This window comes from Oryzias latipes, chromosome 11, assembly GCF_053564925.1.
Source record: "Oryzias latipes strain Hd-rR chromosome 11, Olatipes_Hd-rR_3.1".
In the NCBI taxonomy this organism is placed as follows: Eukaryota; Metazoa; Chordata; class Actinopteri; order Beloniformes; family Adrianichthyidae; genus Oryzias; species Oryzias latipes.
The window spans coordinates 7,512,347-7,528,991 of record NC_136247.1 but is presented as its reverse complement, the minus strand read 5'-3'; the positions used below and the strand labels follow the sequence as shown (position 1 = coordinate 7,528,991).

At 39.9% G+C, this 16,645-nt stretch overlaps 1 protein-coding gene across 1 annotated transcript in view; it reads right to left on the bottom strand.

Moving 5' to 3' along the window:
- Positions 1-4,145: 4,145 nt before the first annotated feature.
- Positions 4,146-16,645, bottom strand: part of sdc3 (syndecan 3) — a 43,217-nt gene continuing 30,717 nt past the window's right edge. Inside the window, exons 2-5 of the mRNA XM_004074185.5 lie at positions 14,558-14,651; positions 10,794-11,527; positions 9,381-9,567; positions 4,146-6,804 (exon numbers count right to left, since the gene is read on the bottom strand). Of these exons, the coding sequence (XP_004074233.1) occupies positions 6,638-6,804; positions 9,381-9,567; positions 10,794-11,527; positions 14,558-14,651 (1,182 nt within the window). The 3' untranslated portion in view covers positions 4,146-6,637. The remainder of the gene's footprint in view (positions 6,805-9,380; positions 9,568-10,793; positions 11,528-14,557; positions 14,652-16,645) is intronic.

Sequence of the window (16,645 nt, the reverse complement as noted above, 5' to 3'; positions counted from 1 at the left end):
ACCCAGGACACGCTGGAGAGACTACGTCTCTCGGCTGGCCTGGGAACGCCTCGGGGTCCCCCCAGAGGAGCTGGAGGAAGTGGCTGGGGTGAGGGAAGTCTGGGCATCTCTGCTCAGTCTGCTGCCCCCGCGACCTGGTCCCGGATAAGCGGAGGAAGAAGATGGATGTTTGAAAAATCTCAACACAGTCTGATGCATCCACTTTCGGACAATAGATCTATGAATGTCTACATTTTCCTCATACAAGATGGCATCTGGTTCAAAATCGTACAGCTGCGTAGCTCTGAAATTGCTTGCCATTTTTGCTGGTTCTGATTTGTAACGGGTACCCAGTTGTTGCTAAGGGATCATGAAATGTCAGCGAAGGGTTTTCTCCTTGCCAATTTTCAACCTATGGAACCTCTACCAATCTTCTTATGTATTTATCAATTTTTCTCAACCTGCACTTATCCTTTGGGGGGTGCCAGATGCGCAGGGAGAACGTGCAAGCTCCACACAGAGGAGTTTCAGCTGGGATTTGAACCAGGGCTTTCTTGCTGTGAAGAGAAGGTGCTGACCACTGCTCCACCATGAAGCCCCTTTGGAAATTCTATATTTGAATAGTACTGAGAGAAATTGGCCCAATGCAGATTGGAAATTACAATTACATTTGGTAGACTAGTATTTTGTTTTTTTGTTTTGACCCCAAGATCCTAGTTCTTCCGTATAATACGTGATAAATAACTTTGTTTAGACAAAAAAAAATCTATTGTGGCACTGGTTACTGATGATTCAAGTGTTGGATTTTTTTCTTGTTTACAAAAAGGTAAAATAGTTCATACATCTTTTTAAATGAATAAATCTCCAAAATTTAGCTTTTAGCACAGCTTCTTCTTTCTTGTCCACCAGATGGGCACTGGCAGGACCCCTGAAACATTTGAATGCTCTTTAGTCCTAGCCAACTTGGTCTCTGATCTTTTAAATCTCTTCTTTGCCTTAGACTCTAAGGCTAAGAGGAACCTCTTGCATGCTCAATAAGGCTCAATAGCTTGCTGTGCTGCACAGATCCAAGAAAGACCAGCTGCAAACCTACTGCCCATCACATCACAATATTGGATTCACCTTTTTTGCTCCTACTCAGTCACAAATCTGTCTATGACATTGTAAACATTTTTTTTTCTTTTGAGACTGTAGAGCCGGGGTGTCAGAACTCAAGTCTAGAAGGCCGGTGTCCAACATGCTTTCTGACTAACCTGCCATTGAAGCTCCTTATTGACCTAACACACCTGTTCCAGGTAAGCAGCAGCAGATAAGACAGGCTTTCTTGAAAACCAGCAGGAGGCCGGCCCTTGAGGCCTGGAGTTTGAAGCCCCTTCTCTATAGAGTAAAAACAGCATGGGGCTGTTGTTTGGATACTAAGATGATGTACATTTGTGGAGTTTTAAGAACGGGGTTGTGGTTAATATCAGTAGGTCATGAATGGCATGTAGGTCAAGCTATTGCTGGTGTGTGATAATACAGAGGCAGACTTCTGTCTCCATGCAGGCTATTTTAAATGTGTGTTGACAAAACATTCTTATCTCCTGCTGCTTTATGTGTGTTGCTTTTGACTTAAGTTGCTTAAGTTTAAGCAATCCATGATACGCTGGTTTTCAGTAAGAAAAATAAATAAAGTGACTTGTATTACAAAGTTACTTGTAAACCTAATGAAGCCTTGCAGACAAAGGTTTGGTCTGGGTTTCCTGGGTTTTCCTATGCAAAAGAAAAATTACACAAACAAGACTTCTTAGTGAGGCTTTTATCAAAAAAAAAAGTCATTCAAATTATTCAACAGTGTTTCCTGGTAAAAAAAAATAATCCACACACAGCATCAACTGTGGAGGCCAGATGAGTTTTAATATTGATAGCAGCTGCGTCGTTAGATAAGAAAAGAACAGTCATCATCAGATGATATGCGAAATCCTTCATGAATGTACACATTCATTTTGTATCAAGTTGCACTGAGATTGATACTTCAAAATGTGCTCGATATACATTTGTGCATCTAAAAACATTGACCTGCTTACTTTGACCTGGAGAAGTTTCCAATTCTAAAGCTGATTGAATGATAATTACTCCTAATAGTTTGATTAACAGTGCATTTGATGGGAAATTAATGCAATTAAAGTTCAGCGCAGCTGCAGCAGGGCCAAAAAGAGAGAGAAGGCTTCAGTCTATGATTCTTCAGTGTGGGCTATTAGAAAATTGATAGTTCCCATCCTTTGTTTTCTCTAAGAGCCTTCTTCCTTTGTGTATATAATTATGTGTCGTAAATGTAATTAAAGTGTGTAACGCTTGTCTTTTAGCATTTTTCTTGTGGCATTTTATTAAAATCATGTCTCTCCTTTTACCTTCTGTACACATTTTTTAGTTGTATATAATGTGATTATCTTTTCTTCTCAAGCGGAACAATTAATTTATGTATCACCACCACTTTGGTGGTTACATGAAAACTTGTTAATGACACACTGAACTTTGTCATGATAATATTAGGATATAAGTGAATTTTCACCTCCTCTTTCCTCAGATTCAGAGTCATTGGGACCTACTGGAGCCTTCCAATATTACTGGTTTCCAGTTGGTTTCAACTCATGGATGATAAATGGATGAACAAAAAGACATGTACACCTAAACGTGTGTCTGATCCACACTAAAACAAAAATTCAAACAAATCCATTGTCATTTATAAACTAAGGTCCACAAACTATGTATTTTTTTTAACTAGCTTTCCTGCACTCCCTGTTTAAATCCTGTTTGAAAACAAAACTAATTGGAGCCAGGTTGGTTCTCTGAGAAACGACTAGGTGATTTTCCCACACAAGCAACTATGAGCCTTATACACTCCACCTTTTCAACCGATATTATACTTGAAGCCTGGTTCCAAAAATGTTTGTGTTATTTTTTTAATTTTGATTTGATTTGAAATTGTTTATTTCAAGCAATCAAATAGGAATAATACACAAAAACAATACAATCATCAGTTATACATTCATACAAAGACGTATCAAACTTAGGATAATTAGACATAATAATAAATATTGCTCAAAAGGGAGTGGAAGGAAGCGCACCTGTATAATCCCAGCCCGTTCTACCGTAACCATTTTATTACATGGTTTATCATTATCCGGTTCCTAGCTTTTATCAGACCGAATTAAGAGTCCTGAAATATCAATAAAGCACATGACAAAGATGAATTACTTAAATTATGATGTAAAAAATAACTATTTTAGAAATCAACATGGCAAATGCAGATCATTTATCCCAAAATATATGCAGATTATGTTACTTATAAAAGTCATGTGTATGATTTATAAAAATACTATATCAGTAAAATAGACATCAAAAATCTTTATAGCAAAAATTGCTCAAGTATCAAAAGTTAAAATATGTGCCAAATTATGGTACATAAGGAAAAATCATGAATCAATTTTTCAGTTTTTGGAGCAAGTGAAATAAAATCATTAGAAATCAATCAATTAAACCATTTTTACTAATTGATTAAGCATTTATTATTTTTCATGATAAGTTAAGTAGAAGTAAAATAAAAAAGGGTCCATAATCTGTTGAATGAATTCATTATTCAATTCAATTCAATTCATTATCAATGGTGAGCGCAATTTTAAAGTCTATTTTCGATGAAAATTGTGTTTTTGGTGTTTTCAACATGTTCTTGTGGCATTTTTCTGATGATGGACGACATATATAAAGAAAAATATTCCTAAAAATTGCATTTCTGAGTATTTTTTTTTTTCAAATTGTAGTGAATCAGGAGCAGACACAAAAATGCAGTAGGAAAAAACCTGTAGCTGTGACATAGAAGCTACAATGGCAGACAACAAGCTCCCTGCTCCACTGCATTCTAATGCATCCACTTGCAGGTCGTTACATCCACTGGTCAAGTCCCCATCCACAACTGTAGTGGCGTTGAATTTTAATACATGCCTAAATATGTTATATTTAAATTAGAATTGCTCTTAAATGGCCTTTTAATTGACAGGTGACTGAAACTTAGTCCTGGGCTTACCAGGTGTGGTGCAACTGTCAAGCATCTTTGTCATTGCACACAATGGGCATCTTTTGTGCTCTATCAGCTTAAAAAGAAAAACACACACAAGAGAGATGACAAGTTTGTAACCCAATCAGGTTTTTTATTTGGAACAGAGTGGCAGATTAGTGACAGGGCGGTGGCATGGAGGATCCGCCTCCTCTCGCCCACTCAGCCAATGACAGAAACTCAGCCTTAAAAAAATGCAAATGTATAAAAACAGGAATGGGAACAGCAAACATAGAGAAGTGTAGCCTTCACTTGGCTTCACACACACAGATTCACGCACACATACATACAGGCTTGCATACATACACCTACAAATTTACCCTCTTTCTCACACACGCTTGTTTTATTTGGCTACGCAGGCTTAAATGGGTACAAACGCACAACTTTGTTTTTGACAGTCACTTTAGAAAAGATAATACGTGTTAAGATCATTCCTGCCCTTGAGACGACGGCGTCTCGTGCGTCCATCCGTCTGTCGTGACCCAGACAGACAGGTAGACAAGCCAGAGAGACAGTGAAAAGACACAGTCAGTGTGTGTGATAGCCACTGTGAGGGACAGACTGTCCCACATTCAGCAGTGAAAAGACAAAAAAAGAAAATGTGCACACACACTTGGACAGACTAGTGAAGTGTACACAAGAGTCTGCTGTGAAATTCCAAGGTAGCGCGCGCACACACACAGACACACAAACAGGTGGTAGGTTCAGATGAGGCGCAGACACATTCTCACTTGGATGACACGGGGAGATCAAACACACAGGAGCCTTGACGGTATGTTACCCGTCTGTGGAAGAGCGTGAGAATTGCTGGAGAAGGTAAACACACTCTCGACCACAAGACACTTCAACTTCACTGCACCCCTGTTTTGTTTGATGCAGACAAAAAGCACACACAGGCAGCCAGCCACACAAACACACCCAGACGACTATAGTTTTGACTCCCATGCATTTTTTTTCCTACAGTATAGGAGAAGCTACTCTGCCAGTCGCACTGGTGTGGTTATTGTTACAATCTCTTCGATAAATGCCTCCTTTCGCCTCTCACTTCCCCCCCTCAAAAGTGGTCCCACAGAAGGGGAAGGTCATGATTTACTCTCCAAACTTAAACAACAAATGAGTTTGATATCGTTTGTGGACGTGGGATCAACTTCCTGCAGCCTGCCAGAGGCCTCCTTCGCCTCATACAGAGCCGACCAACGGTCAATGTAAAAAAAAAAAAAAGCATGCAAAACAGACAGTCTGAGATGCAAGGTGGGATGGAAACAGATGACATGATGGCTGTACATTTATTTGTGCTTTTACACAAACAGATCAAGCTCTAAAACCACCAAACAACTGGCTGATAGCAACCCAACAGAACCGCGTTTTGGCGTCGATCACGACTGCTCAGCATCTGAAGGACAACGTCCGCTTTGATATGTGTTCAGATGATATGACCCAAAGTTTGTGCGGTGTTTCCTGTCTGCAGCTGTGTGTGAAGGAGTGTGTGCGTCCGTGCGACGAGAGCGCAGCTCAGCTTAAGTGGGGTGACGGATAAAAACTCTTCATGGTCATGCAGGTTAGTGATGCCGGAAAGAATACGCTGATATTTACACATAAACTTTTTTTTTAAACTGCTAAATACATATCCTCCCGTTTATTATTACTGTTTCATTATTATTATTCACCATCCAGCCCAGAAACGATGATATATTATTGATTATTATTACTATCCATAACTAGTCTTTGTACAGCTTAAAGGAGCCGCCGGTCAATCCGGCCGGAGTTTCCACAATGGCTCCTCCACACTGTGAAACACGGCGAAGGCTGAGCACCGTTGTCTGGTTGGCCGAGCAGAGCGAGAAGTCAGAGCCACCGTCAAGCAGATACCAGTGTGCGCGTGCAAGCTCGTGTTTATGTGGCTGCGTGTATGTGTCTTTTTGAGCACCAGAGGTACGGAAGGCACAAAAACGACCTTTCCTCTCACCTTTGACCTGTGGGCTCTGCACGGCCAACCAGATGCTCTGCAAGATTTTTTTCCTTTTTTTTTTTCCTGGGGACAAGGGGCAAAGTTGAGCCATCCATTGATTTGTTTTTTTCCTCCATCTTGCTCTGCCCCACCCCATCCTTTCTTCTCTTGTTGTGGTTGCTCAGTAGAAACCGAAGAGGGACATTTTTGTCGTTTTGGATAACACAGGATAGGAGAAAAATGCTTTTTCTTACAAAATAATCATTACATACAGAACAAGAGAATCTCCAGAATATTAACAACACTTACTTTAAAAACATCTTGTGTGTATGTGTTATTTTTGCTGAATATATTTGGATTTTCTGTTTTGCCCCTCTTTCTCGCTTTTTTCCTCATTTTCATTGAAAAGAAGGTCCCCAAAGAGGAAGGCGCTCCCAAGTGTTTTGGAGACAAGGGATGAAGAGAGGCTAGCAGATGGGGAGGAGGGGGGACAACAAAGAAGAAGAGAAGGAAAAGGAGGAGGAGGAAGAGGAGGAGGGGAGCGCATAGAGTATCTTCCTCTCTTCTTCTGCTTGTTTCTCCCCCGGTGTGCGATGCGCCTCCCTGGTGTTCGAGTGTTACGCGTAAAACTCCTCCTGCTTGTCTGGTTTCTGGTAGGTGACGGTGGCCTGCTTGGGTTCCTCCAGGGTGTAACTGCCCTCGTCTTTCTTCTTCATCCTGTAGACCAGAAGCATCACCAGGAAGGCGGCGAACAAAGCACCCACCACGCCTCCTACGATCACCGCTGGAGCAAGACAGAAAAAGACCATCAGAAATGCTAATACTGAAATCCACATAGAAGAAAACTCCAAAAATGTCTTGAGGGTCACTCTTTTACTCTACGACAGGCTAATCAAACAACCAATCTACAGCCAATTTCACTATCAACGACAGACGAGGCTGAATATACAACAGTTTTGTGTTAAACTGCAGCCTGCAGAGCTACATGCTCTATTTTAACCATGCTGGTGTTCCTGAGCAGCAGCAGTGGAATTTCTTCACCTCTCCCTGCACTAATGAAGTCGTGTTGCGAGCGAAAGATTAGCATTTTGGTTGTCGAAATGTCTACAAACCCCCTCGCCGGAAAGTTAATTGGCATCAGTAGCAAAGCTAAAAACAAACTGTTACTTTCAAGAATGATTAAAGGAGATTTTGATGCCATTCTCTGCGTGTGGTGTGTTTACTCCATTCACCCTGCTGCTGCCGGGGATCTCACTCTCGTTGCATAAATTCATTTTTTAAGCAATCTGCGTTTCCATTTAGTAAATGTATAAATGAGTGTTCTTAAAGAGAATTCTCAAAGCTCATTTAACATAAATCCATAATGTCGTGCCTTAAAAAACACTGCAAATATTGGGAAAACATTTTAAATTATCTAGATTTGATTTGATCAAAATATATTTAATATTAAATACGTATTATTTGACTCCCAGGATATAAAATAAACATCAAAATGATACCTCAATGATTTAATTTATTTCTAAGTAGTTAAATACTACTTTTATACATTTTTATAATAATTATTGAATGATTATTCTGCAAAACTGTGGTGTGATTTTTTTTTCTTTGCAACTTGACAGATTGTTTTAAAACTTTGTTTTAAAATTTTGTGCAGATTTTTTTATTTCAAAAAACATCTTTGGATGTCAGGAAAAAAAACAGCCTAGTAAATCTTGTGTTTATAACTTCTTCTTACACATATTTATGCATTAAAACTGCCTTAAAAAAACATTAGCATCGACATTAATAAAAGGTCAATAAGTGTCAGAAATGCTGTAAATTGATTTTACTGCGGCTGACAGGTCGAAATAAAAAGGTCAGGAGGTTTATTTTTTTAAAGAAATAATTTATTCTTTAAGGTAAAGACTCACTCCGATTGTCTTTTGATCTATTATAAACGTGTTCCCAGTGATCTTTTAATTCGCATTATGCCTTGACATATTAACAATTAAAAAAGCTATTTAAAAGAAGCTAATTAAAAAGACATATGCTTATAAGTCTTTTTTTAGGACATAGTTTCTGCAAAACGGCAGTAGTAGTACTAGAAAACAAAGACGTACATGGATCTGATGAAAACGCAATTTTCATCAGAGTTGGTCCTTAAGAATATATTTTATTTTTACTAAAAATAATTCATGTTTTTGACTAGTCAGATTGAAAAAAACACTTTACGTGAATTTATCTTTCTGTGTCCCAAAACTGAGGCAGCGTTTTAGCTTGAATTTGCAGAAGCAGTGTCAGACAGAGGAGCATTTCCCAAAAAGGTTTGGTGTTCATATACTGTCATTGATCGTACAAGGATTGCTTCTATTTGAAGTTTTTGCATCAACTGAAGACCTCTAGTTTAAATCATAAAAAAAATATTTTATTCAAATCTTCAGCTGCAGCAAGTGCAAGGATTTAAAAATAAATTGGGAAATCGTGAATCGAAAATTGAATTACTTAAAAAGGGGTTCAATTTATTTCTTTAATTAAAAAATGTGTTTTTAAGCAGATGCAAAGAAGTTGCAAATTGTCTCACAATGAACACTATTGACAAAAAAAAAAAAAAAACCTTTGTCCTTGTTAAACTGCTGTTGTTCATCTTTGCTCAGCCGAAACAGAGGCGGCATTCAGCAGTATCAGTTTGTAATTTAAAACTGTGGTCAGACGTGCTGAATCAGTGAGATCCACTCTACCAATTGTCCTTCACACAAGTCAGATGGGCTCTTCAGGACTTCTGCTGCCCCCTAAATGGTGGAAGTAGCTTCCTCCACCACCACAAAAGGTTGTGGAAACAAGCGCTATGCACTATGACCCTAAGGCACTACTTGGCACTGACATGGTTTGCAGTAAATCTACTGTAACAACTGCTGCCTCCCACTCTTTACCGATCACCAGGAAATCCGCAAAAACCATCGCCAGCAGTCCACCAATCAGAACGGCTGAAGAAGACACAGAGAGCCAGTCAGGTCAGGAAAAGTTGGCCGCTCGCTCATACCCTACAACAGCTCTTTAGAATGAGAAGAAGGGGCACTTGAAAAGAAATTGGATTTGCTCAGAGTGAATGGGATGAGGAAGGCAGGGATTGGAGAACCCAAGAGAAGGATTGCTCGTTCTCAGCGGGTCAAACAGGGCCAGGCAGCACATTCACTTCTGCTGATGAATTGGAAGCTGTGTGAAGCCAGCTTATTCTAGCAGCCCCAGGAAGGCAGGAAAAGAGCGCGGGAGGCAACAGGGAACGTCTTCTACTAGTCTAAACGGTGATGTTTTACAGAATGACAGAAGCTTCAAAAGACACAGAAATTCTTAGACCAGGAAATGATTAGAACGTGTCCTTACCTATTAGAACCTCTTTCCTCTCCAGAATGTTCTTCTGTGGCAGCTGCGCAGCCGAGCTGCTTCCATCCACGGTGTTGCCGATCAAATCCGGATCTCCTGGAAGTTCCCTGCCGACATTGTTACGGTTATCCTCACGGATCTCAAAGTCTCCACTTGGTCCCACAGCGCCCACCTCATTGGTCCCCTCCTATGTGAGAAAAGGGAAAAAGTGACGTCAACAATAAACTTAGTTGACTTAAATGAATTTGTTCCTGCTGCAGTGAAACTCCTCCAAACCAAAGGAGACGTTTCCACGCCACATTTTCATCTTTTGAACAATGAGCCTCTGTATGCTAAGAAGAAGAGTTTTCCAAAATACATCTACACTCACTTCATAAAGTTTGGCAGCCAAATCCCAACATGGTAACATTTAAATAAAGTAGACCCATCAAGATTAAATTGAGCACTGCTGCAAATAAACACCTGAATCAAAAAGCACATAAGTCTGTGAACGATTAAGACGAGGTTTGGGACTAAAAGCTGCAAACTCCTCACCGAATAAAACAGACATCACAAAATCACCCACTTGGTTTTATACATTTACAAAGTGCATTAATTTGTTGTCTTGTAGTTTATGTAAAATATTTGTCTGGTGGGGAAACCTGTCATCCACATCCACCAACAATGAGGACTTTTCATGTGTACGAATCGACCACAAGAAACTTTGGAAACACTATCAAGCAGTTTCAGGGAAAGATAAGCTAAAAAATATAAATTTCTCCGTGGAGCTAAATTAAAAAAAAAATCCCAATATCATCATCACAGTTTAAATATTTGGTGAAAATACAGGATCTTCTGACATTGTGGAGGAAGAAGAGTTTAAATATCAGGTCACCTCTTAAGACCTATATACTGAAAACTGTCAGTTTGTAGCAGTCTGAACTGGAGCTAAACAGAAATTCTAAGAAAACCAACTAAATGAGCTAAAATTCTACAACCAGGAAGTCCACATGCAGCAGTGGCAGTAATCAAACAGTGGCTGAACATTCACTTCTACAAGTTTTGTTTTACAAACTTTACAGAAAGAAAATGTTCAGGAGCTTATTTTGGGATTCAAATTGAGGATGGAAAAGATTTAATAGCCGCCCCTCTGACAATCTTATGACCTATTTCAAGGTATTCCCATTGGTCTTTTAAGTATGATTGTGGCAGTTTTTAGACAAAAAAAAAACGTGTCATTTTCCAGGACATAGTTTCTGCAGAGCATCAAGTGTTCCTCAGATATTTGCCTCAGAGTTGTGGGTGGGATGTAATGCTTCTCTACTTTCTCTCACTTGTTTGAGGAAAAAGTACCACACCTTTCTGAACTTCTTTGGGGATAAAAAAGTTTGTTGGATGGATCAGCTTTTTCTCACGGTGGTGGGTGACATGTACCTGCGTCGTTGTGGGTTGCTGAGGCCGCGTGGTTCTCTCTGTTGGAGCCGCCTTGGTGGCTGTCGTGATAGGAACTCTGGGTCTGAATGGGACCGAGGCACTGATGGTGGGTGCAGCAGTCGTAGGCTCAGGAGTGGCCTCTGTTGTAGTGCGCGTGTCCTCGTCTGTGGTGCTCTCCATGTCAAAACCGGGATCGTACGAGGTCGAGGTGGACTCGGTTGGCAGACTGAAGTCCTCTTCTTCATTGGTGAAGGAGGTCAGGTCGTCTGAGCCAGCAGAGGGCACTGTGCTCTCCCCCGGACCAGCTGTTGGGTTGCTGGTCACCACAGGGAGGACCCCAGGATATCGAGGTGCAACTGTAGTTTGAGCAGCGGCCCTAATTCGCTCTCGCTCCTTCTCTCTTTCCAGCTCTCGCTCCCTCTGACGCTCCATCTCCCTCAACTGCTCCCTCTCTCGCTCGCGCTGCATCTGCCTCTGCCGCTCTTTCTCCATTTGTCTCTCTCTTTCTCTCTCTGCCATCTCTCTTTCTTTTTCTTTGTCCCAGAAGGCTCCGCTCTCTCCATCGACCTCTGTTGGCAGAGGGGTGATGGTGACATCCTCTGGGCTGGGGCTGGGCTCTGCCGCAGGTGAGGCGGAGGGGGCGGGGCTAGTGGCCTGGGTGGTTGAGAAGAGAAAAGGCTCCTCTGTGGTGAAGGACACACCCACTGATGTTGGCCTTACGGTGATCTCAAAATCTGGAAAAGGACAAGAAACTCTCTGTGAGGTTAAAAGGACAGATTAGAGAGATCACAGTTAAAGTCCCCTTTTGATCATCTTTTTGGTCTATAGTAAAAGTCTTCCCAGTGGTCTTTTAACAATGATTATACTATTTTTAGCCGAACTTAAAAAAAAAACATGTTTTGTGGGACATAGTTTCTGCATAGCGGCAGATTATCATTAGAAATTCATTTCTGAGTTGTGGACTGGATTTGCCAAAAGCAACCCCGCCCCCTCTTCCTCTCCCCAGTTGCTAAAAGGTGCAAGGAGTTTGTGGCCTGCCTAGTATATTTTCTACGTTAAAAATAAGCTCTTTTTCAAACAGCATTTTTCATCTGGACCTGATTCCCAGCAATTTGAATAAAGAATACTCAGAATATCATTTTGAATATAATTTTTTTACATATCCTACATCATCAATAAAATACCTAAAGTACATGTAAAAAAACACAATTTCCTTCAGAGTGGGTCTTTAAAATGTATTCATATTTTTTATATTCTATTTTCTCTTATGTCTACTATTCTTTTTTATTGCTACGGTAATGAAAAGATTTCCCACATGTGGGATCAATGAAGTATTTCTGATTCTGATTCTAAAGGTCTTTGTTGGCATTATGTTAAAAAAGTTTGTCTACAAGAAAGGGCCTTATGAATTTGTGCAAAACTTTTGTTTATAGTTTTCTAGTGTTTTTTACACAGCAGGTATCCACGTCACCTGCAGAGTCCCTGTTTTTTTCACCGAGAACATGTGTGTGGTTTACTATCCTGTAAATTTATGTTTAAGACATGTTCTTTAAATCTGTTTATAGTAGTTTTTGCTTTAAGTTTAATATTGTTGTGTGTGAATAACTGTACCTATTAAAGCATGTTAGCTGAGTTAAATCCTGTCATTTTGATGCACTTGATGATGGGACTGAAACGTAAAAACCCTGCGTTTCAGGATATTATTACCTACAGAAATAAACCCAAAGGTTGTTCCATGGGTAGGGCATGTCATCAAGAGGCAGTTGAACCGATAATTTTTAAAAAGTGTCCCCTTTTCTGATACTTTTTCCAAAAAGTAAACGATGCTTAAGGAAGTTAAGATTCTTTTTATCTTAGTTTACTTTGACCAACAACATCTCCCACTGACAAACAGAAAGGGGTCAAAACTGATGCATGTGAAAGGAGAAATAAAAAGATTTTCACATATATTACACATTTATATATACAAATTTTAAATTTTGACCAATAACCCTTTTTTTTAGGAGTATTGAGTCTCTTCTGCACCAGGACTGAAATGATAAACTTAGAAAAGCATAACATAATTCTGATGTACGCATACACAGATCCAGAAGACTGATGAGAGAATACCTTTTATATTCTGAAACTGTATTACTGATTTGTTTCTGCTTTCTATTTTTATAATTCTCCAAGATCTATGTTCATTCTTTCATGCTGATTACCGTTTCTATCCATAATGTAGAAAATAAACTCATTAAAGCTTCTCACCGATGGGCCAATAAAGCTTCCCAAACATCAATGTTGGTTTACTACAGAAGAGAATACAGGATACATTTGTTGGCTTTTTAAGATTATTTTTAAATATACCTTTGCAAAAATGTAAATGTATTGTATTTTATGTTACTCCATAAGCAGAAAACCCTGTTTTAGTACAAAAAAATGGCACAGTTTATGTATTTTTTGGTCAAACTGCAAATTATGTTTTTGGACAGCTATTTAAGTCTCAATTAGAAAACTCATTTGCTTTCTCCTCCTCTGTTTTTTACTTCTAAACCCCCCCCCCCCCCCCCTTTTTCCCCACACTTTTCCCCTCTCTCTTGCCTCTGTAAAAAAGAAAATATATTAAGACATACAATTAAATAAATAAATGCTTACAAAAAAACAAAAGGGGTTCATACAAATACACCTTGGCTATCAGAAGAGGGATAACCCCCTATTAAAAAAAAACAAAAAAACTAATTTGCTCCCTGACAGCTAATATGGGGCTACATTTAGTTTGACTGCTGTCACAAGAGGTTGGGGGAGTAAAACAATGTTGATCCATCCCCTGATCAACTCTTGTTCCGCTGCTTTCTTTTTCTTTCAGCCTTGGGGAACGCAGACCTTTAAAGATGACCGGAGGTGGACGTAATTTTCATCCACAAAGAGCATTTTCAAAAGAAAGAGAGATGAGAAGGCCTGAATGATTAATTCCCCCTTTTTACAGTCCCATAACAGTATTATGCTACCGTTCATTCTGCTACTGTATAGGCGCTCCTTGGGTTGAAAGAAAAAGCAAATTGAATTTGCCAACACAAAGACATGAAGGCTGTCAGATGAGCTGCAGAGGACATCGGAAAAATGGACTCCAACAATGCAGCTTGTGCTGAAGGTATCAGGCGCCATAATGCCTTGCTTGAGAACCAGCTGCTGCAGACATGAAGTGCACATCTGTCTGACGAGAATTAGCTCTCTCTCTGCAAATGTTCGACTACATTTCATGGATTCAAGACAAAGCACTTTGCCAGGCTGCTGTTTTAGCCACAGGGGGGCTGTGATTAGAAATGTTTCTTACCTGCAAGCCTTCAAAGAGTCACAGTGACAAGAAAATCAGCCCAAATAACACAAGTGTGCCTTCCGTTAAGTAGGTAATAGATGGATACGCCAACAACCGATAAGAGGACGTTGGTTTGCAGATGGCTGCAACCAACTCTTGTGTCAGTGTCCTAATCTGTTTGGATTATAATCTGGTTAAACCAAAGGAGATCCTTGAGAACCGATCAGGGTTTTGCTTTGTTAGACAAACTGGTGTCCAAACTCAGCTGTCGAGCCAACTGGCAACATCATATGGCGTCCAAGCGTTTGCACGTCTGATGATAAAGCCGCAATAACCAGAAAACAGGGAGGAAGAGGGAGGGGGCGCACGGGGTTGTCGGGGTCAGCAGATTGAAAACCAAGCAGCTGTCAGGTTTGAAAGAGCCGGTGCGTGAGTGTGTAACCTCAAACACAAAGGAGCTGGTACTTACAGCCAGAGCCCGAGCCCGAGTACAGGTCGTCGCCGTCGTCGTTAATGTCTCCCGATGAGCCTTCATCGTCAACAGACGGCGACTGCGTCTGCCCCTGTTGGAGAGATAAGGCAAGAAAGGTGCAGATGACACAGATTAGAGGTATTGGTCATGAACGGAGGAATCGTTTGTCATTCGAAAGAAAAAAAAAATCACTCTGGCAGATTACATAGACAGGCTCACAGCTGTCCGAGAGGAGGTGCATTAACGCTGGACAGGGTAACATCTGCCGGTCTGTGACTCTGTGGAGGAGCATGGTTAATGAGTTGATCTAAAGCTGGGATTTTGGCAGAGGAAGATCAAAGCTTTTAGGAGGGGAGGGGGTGCAGGCAGGCTCTGCTTGTGTGTCGGCTGTAAGTGATGCTCAGACTTCAGAGCACCAAAGCACACGACTGCAATTAACTACCGAAAATGACTTTTCATCCATTACACATTAATAATGTCTTGAAACCTTTTTTTTTTTTAGTTTGGAGGGGAAAAAAGTGACGTTTGCTGTTTTTTCTTATGTTTAATGTCTGTTTTTAGCCAGAAGAATCAGCAGAGGTAAAACATGACAGACGGTACAAGATTATTAGCTTTTAATTGCCCTTGTTTTTCACAAGGTTTCTTACGTGAATGTTATCTTAAATATAACATCCAAAACACGCAGATGCAATTTTTTCAAGTGCAGTCTGGGTTTCAAATTTATTCCAGCATACAGAGATAAAAGAAAGAACAGAATTGAGCTATTTCTCTAAAGTAAAATATTAAAAATGTTACTTTAAGAAAAGAAAAACATCTTATTTTTCTTAAATCAGTTTTGTATATGTGAAAAAAACTAATTTAAAGCCTTCTTTGGGTTTACACCGAATTACTACATTCTTGTATAGATACAATTTAAAAAATGCAAAATTACTCAAAATAAACATATTTGTACTTTTTTTCTGTTAAAAAACAAATCTAAACAAAACAAATCTAGACAAAGTCTAAATCAAATTTGATGCAAGGAAATGTCAACAAGCTGGAAACCCAAATCCAGTTAGAAAACTAATGGAGAGATGAAAATCATCTGGGCACCAGATTAAAGGTGTGCTGGTAATTTAGGTAAATTGACGTGATGAAAAGTGATGGATGAACCAGTGATTGAAATAAGAATCACCAAAGTTTCCCTAAAGCCACCAAGAACCAATCCATCCAGCCATTTTTCTAATCGGGGCTGCTGGGGCCTATTCCCAGCTAGTGATGGGCGAGAATTGGGGTACATCCTGGATAGATCGCCAGTCCACTGAAGGGCACACTGAGAACCCAACACCCAAAATTACATTGAATGTATAAATCTCAGAGTCTCTATGCATAACCCCTTGTGCTATCTTAGATGACCCCACCCTTACATTGACGTGTTATTCCTACCATGACAAAGGTGGATAAAGGTGGAAAGATTTCATGTAATCCATGGACACCAGTGAAGATCACAAATCAATGAAGAAAAAAGGTTCAGAGCACTGTCTGGTGGGTCTAGATGACCCAACTCCCAACGTTAAAGTGCCTAGGATAGCACAAGGGTTACGGGGCAAGTTCCTTTTTAAACTCCAACAGAGACTCCTTTGGCAATATTTTCTACAATCTCCACAGTGGCTTCTAGGAGGGGGGTCTAAAACAGGGGATAGCTTTTAAAGGGGGTTAAATATGATGCACATGACCTCGGCTTCACCCTTACTTTGAGACTAACCACCTACCCTCCCCCTTCAGTTCATAGCACTGTTCTCATGTCCACAATCCCAAATCCCTGTGATATTTAGCACTCAGAGATTACTCAGGTTTTACTCACACGTCTATCACACACACAAACACACACACTCATCATAAGTAAAGACACACTTCTTTTGTCCAGATTCAGTTGTGTTTTTAAAAACCTGCATTTATTTTTTAAGCGATTCATTTCTTATATTGTGATAAAACTAAGCAATTATATCATCAATTACTGCTTTGAATTTAGCCATTTTTGTTAATTTATATTGCTTTACGTTTTTGTCCATTTTATGATATAGTAATAAAACCTGAAACGTATGC